Genomic DNA, 5164 nt, shown 5'->3' with positions numbered 1-5164 from the left:
AAATGTTTTTTAAACTAAGTTGAAACAACCGATTGTTTTGTCGAAACAACCGATTGTTTACACTTAGATGTTTTTGAGAAAGTTTGAAAACTGTTTCTGAATGGTGAATTTTGTTAAGTAACAAAACAACCGATTGATTCGAGGAAACAATCAATTGTTTGTTTTGAAACCATAGTAGAAAAACTGTTTTCTTTGACTGAGCTTTAAATGCTTTAAATGAATACGCTCCAGTCATTAAATGTTTTGACCAATCTGTTTTAAATGCAATCAAGAGTTTGTTAAGATTTGATAACAAACTATATTCTTAGATATATTCTGAAAAACTGTTTTTATGTTTTAAGTATCTTGAAACAAAGTTTTGATCTAAAAGTTTTTCAAAGAGTTCTGAGATTGCAAAAGTGTTGAGAGATTGATCAAGGTGTTGAATAGGATTCTACTTGTATTGATTTCAGATATTCATATGTAACAAGTGTAATCTTTGTGAAAACTGCTGAGCAATTCGTGTGTGTGTTTTGCTGAGATTGGCGATGTGTTCTTGAGGTGTTCAAGATCAGCAATCTTATTGTTGGCCAAGGAGAGTGTGTTTCTTGAGGTGTTCAAGGTCCATTCTCTTGGGTTGTGGTGTAAGTGATCAAGTGGTGATTGCTTAGTGGATATCCTCAGAGTTTCTGAGAAGACTGGATATAGCTCTTGTTTGGAGTGAACCAGTATAAACAACTGTGTACAATTTCTCTATCCCTATCTCTTTAATTCAGTTTTGTTATTTTGGAACTGGTATAAACAACCGATTGTTTCGCTAAAATAACCGATTGTTTTTCCAACTTTGTGCTTTTGCTATTTGTTTTGAAAAAACTGAATTCTTAATCAAGGTTCTTTCAAAGTATTTTCATTCTTAAAGTTAAAAGATTGCAAAAATCTTTCTTAAACAATTCACCCCCTCTCGTTTAAGGCCATATTTCTAACATAAACAACTTTTTAAAACCATATATTCTAACATAAACAACTTAAAGGAGATTTGAATTTAAATTTTAACTTTTTCTTTTAAATGCACATTTTCGGCCAAATCGAATAGGATTAGAATTTACATCTAACCTCAAGTAAATTTGTGAAGACAAACCCTATTAGCATCCGGTTCAGTTCAAATTTGTTAAAACAATTTTCATATATATATATATATTTTTATTTTATTTTTTATTTTTTATTTTTTTATTTTTTTATTTTTTTTTTAATCTACTGACATGTAATTACTTTCAAACAATATTAATTTTAAAATTACATTAAAATATATCCTGACTTTCAAATCTAATTCTTTCAACATCATATTCAACTGAAAAGATAAAACATGCGTGAAAAACTTTTAAAAGCAAATATTTTTATGAAAATGAGAATACAGTAATATTCCTTTGGAACCAGAAATGTTTAACAATTATTTTTCAAAAAAAAAAAATTCAACTTTATACATACTTTAATACATAAAAGCTATTTTTTTAGCCTCAAACAACATTAATTCATTTAAAAACTAATTTTACTAAACTAAGCATTACAAAAAACTGATTTTGAATAATCTATTGTAATGATAGTAGATTATAGATGTAATTCATTATTGAGATAATCTATTTTCCACGACCCCACGATCACTTCAACCAACTCAAGGAGTTTAGAAATAACCAAAAATCATGGTTTACCAGTACAAACAGTTGTCTCTTTGATTGCATACAAGGTCTGTACTAACTTAATCATACAAAAGTATTACATGTCATGCAACAACTACAATGCATCTTAAGGGGAAAAACATTTATTCACCAACCAGACAAAAGGGTCTCACTCTCAACACGCTCCCTTTACTTCCCCCAAGATGATCCATCATCTTCCAAACGAAACTACTTTCCAAGCTTACGCTTCACGGAAAATCTGCCAAAACCACACAGCTGGCACACCAAAACCTACCTATTTGTTTGCTTATGCTGCCGAACCAGCTTGGTCACATAGGTCCAACAGATCCAAAGTCTGCAATATCCAATAACAAAATTCACCCATCAAAGAGAGAGAAACTAGCAGTGACAAATCAATGTCAAAGAATAATTCTTTTTTAATACAAAAAGAGCAATGCTCAAATTATACCTCTGGAACTGACAGCTCAAGACGAAACTTTGGACCATCATAATGATGCAATACTGGCCTGAACGAATCTTCTTCCAATGCCTTGCAGAGTTTCCTAACACGAATTCTTACCTACGAGATGAGGAAATATTATTTATTCCACAATTGATTGACAGCTAGTACATGGACTTCCTTATTTCAAAATTTAAATTCTACCTGAGCTGGAAACCTTGATTCGCCTTTGCATTTTTTATCCTCCCAGGCAGTTGGATCTATGTTAGAGCCACCAAAACTTGCGGCCTGCAACATAGGCTTTCAAAATTAGCGTTGTTATGAACAATTATACAAAAGGAGGCAAAAAACTATCTACATCTTTTCAAAAGATAGAACAAATAGAAGATTCCCAATCTCTAATCGGACAATCATACCCACGCAAAGGAAAAACCAAAAACAAAAGAGACCAAATTAAAACATAGCCATTTTTATCCTATGCATTTGGTAACCCCATTATTAGATATGCCTCAGCAGCTGAATACAAATTCTTGATCATTTAAACCCTCTAACATAATTTTTTTTTCTATTCATTAACATAACAACAAAAGCCTTACCGATTAGATAATAATATCTAAAAGTAATCTAATATAGAAGGTTTTGTATTTCTGAAACGAGACAATATTTCCATGCCTATAACATGTTTAGCACAGATACTAACATTGGGCAACACAAAAAGGTTTCATAGCTATTCTTGGGTGCAATGAGTCTCCTTGAGAAATTACAATTAGCCCCATTTCTCAGTATCATTTAAACTAGGGCCACAACTTCAATATTTCGTAACCCTAAAATAAGATACTGCGCAGTCTGAAGCACACCATAATAAGCTGTAGTTAGAAATTTAGAACAGCTTACCTCAAAAATACCATGCAGCTGATGAGTAGTATAGTTATACAGAAATAGAGGTAACCCTGGTGTTATTGCCCTAACAGAATCTCGATACCTTGGAGGCAAGCCTACCAAAAACGATTGAAAAAGTCAGTAAAGACGAAGTATTTGATTAATAATTTTCAAGAGAGAAGAATAGATTCCATTTAATAAGCACACACCAAATAGCTGACGTTTCAAGTCTTCCTGCATTGTGTCATTGTTACAGACAAAGATGTATCCTCCAAGCACCTCATTGCGTGGGAGAGTCTCTGCTGCAGGCAAGGTCTTGAACCTTTTGTCAGTTGCATTTGAGTTGTTGCTCTCACCGTTGTTGCTGTTGCCACTGTTATTGTTGGACTCTTTGTTATGCTGAATATTACCACTATACTTGTTACTGTTCACATTACTCATCAAGTTTGCATTGTTTTTCTGATACACTGCATTCATACTGTAAACGCTATTCCGAAGTGAGCTTTTGCTCACATTTTCAGTAAATTTAGAGTCCAGGTTCAACATGCTCAAGTTGAGAGAATCAAATTTGTTCTCTTCCTGGAACCCAAATTTATCCCTTGACCTTGTTTCAATGGGGCCCTTTGAAAGGTCAAGGTTATTCACACGCTCCCCCTTCAATCTTGTCTGTTCAGCCAGCTTAGAAGCAACCATTAACCACTTGTGATCCTCTGACGCTTTTGAGTGTCCACGAAGTTCATCACCCAAATGCCAGAAGCTCTGCATGTTTTCCATCTGTTGAAACCCTAACAAGTTATAAACACATTATAGACCTTATTACGGAGTAAATCAACAGAAAAAATACAGCAAGAGACAGGACACAATTAGCAAACATGCAATTGGGGAAAACGAAAATGCTTCAACATCTTCTTTTGTGCTGACATAAGTCAAACGCCTGACTAGGCTTATAACACTTCATATCAGCATACAACAACATTTGCCATACATTTGGAGGAGAACCATTGCCAACTACAGGAAATAAATCATTCTTACTTCAAGTTTTTTAAATTACATCAAAATTGAGGACAAATAAGGGTAATTGATTATACAATTCCTTAGTAGTGGTTTTTGCAACTTCCGACAACCCCAAAAATAAAAAGGAAATAACATAACTAGTAATTTCTAATTCTAACCATCACTAACAACGCAAATAAAAGAGATTTCAAATCTCATAATTTATTTTCAAAAACACCGGTTTCCCCCCTTTCCTTTCATGCAACGAAATCCAAGTAACCATCACACAGCAGCAAGCCCCATTACATATCCAGTATCAAATTGTGAAAGTACCAACACAAGTTAAAACTCAACAAAAAAGAACATAGAAATGAAACAAAAACACACTCACATCTCGCACAAATATCCGCATACACAAGGAAAATTAAACAACACAGCCAAGATCACGTAAGTAAATCGAGTATCCGAAGCGAGCATTCACAGATACAATAAGAAATTACCAAAATAAGCACAGTGAAGAGAGCAAAACACGACTCCAACGAAAGGGAAAGTAAACAGAGATGGAGATTCCAAATTGAGAATTGATAACGAAAATTAGGACACTGATTAGACGAATTCCGCAGGAAGAGACGAAGCCCTAGATTTAGGGATCCGAAGACGAGAGGAGAGAGAAAAAGACAGTACCTTTTACGACTTCGCTGTGAAACTCGAAGACGCTGGTAAGAGAGGAAAAGAACGAAGGAGGAAAGAGATATTTTAATAAGGTTTGTTTTGTGTTTTACGTAAATGTCCATTAATGTTTCGGGGAACTACGCAGTTGCCACTATGGATTTTGACTTTCCTTTTTCTTAAATGTAAATCTTGTAAACTAACCATTTTATCATTAGATGGGTAAAACTTTATTAATTTAGTCCATAAGAAAAAACTTCAAATTGATTCTTATTATCATAAACTGATGAGTGATTGAAAATAAAATAGTTTTAAATGAGCAAATAGTTTTAACGAGAAAATAGTCATAAGAATGTTAATAATAAGACGTAATTGAACAATTTTATGTCATTGTTAAAAACAATTTGAGTAAATGAACAATTTGTTTTTAAATATAATTATAAGGATCGATATGACAGTATATTAAGGACTATTTTGTTATTAGTTTATAATATTACATATCAATTTGATT

General features: G+C 33.1%; 1 protein-coding gene across 4 annotated transcripts; it reads right to left on the bottom strand.

Moving 5' to 3' along the window:
* Positions 1–1638: 1638 nt before the first annotated feature.
* On the bottom strand, positions 1639–4787 carry LOC137813695 (DCD (Development and Cell Death) domain protein). Of its 4 annotated transcripts, none has more exons than XM_068616077.2 (6): positions 4669–4787; positions 3201–3765; positions 3007–3107; positions 2317–2400; positions 2122–2232; positions 1639–2007 (listed from the first exon to the last, which is right to left on the bottom strand). In XM_068616077.2, exons 2-6 carry the CDS (start codon positions 3763–3765, stop codon positions 1960–1962), a joined length of 909 nt encoding a protein of 302 aa, XP_068472178.1. In that variant the 5' UTR covers positions 4669–4787; the 3' UTR covers positions 1639–1959. The 4 variants fall into 4 exon arrangements, with proteins under 4 accessions (XP_068472178.1, XP_068472177.1, XP_068472179.1 ...); XM_068616076.2 differs by having other exon boundaries at positions 3201–3776; positions 4669–4748; XM_068616078.1 differs by having other exon boundaries at positions 3201–3776; positions 4485–4712.
* Positions 4788–5164: the final 377 nt, after the last annotated feature.

Source organism: Phaseolus vulgaris, chromosome 1 (assembly GCF_051622355.1).
Source record: "Phaseolus vulgaris cultivar YP4 chromosome 1, ASM5162235v1, whole genome shotgun sequence".
NCBI lineage: Eukaryota > Viridiplantae > Streptophyta > Magnoliopsida > Fabales > Fabaceae > Phaseolus > Phaseolus vulgaris.
The sequence above is the reverse complement of the archived record's forward strand: the minus strand, read 5'-3'. Positions and strand labels throughout refer to the sequence as shown.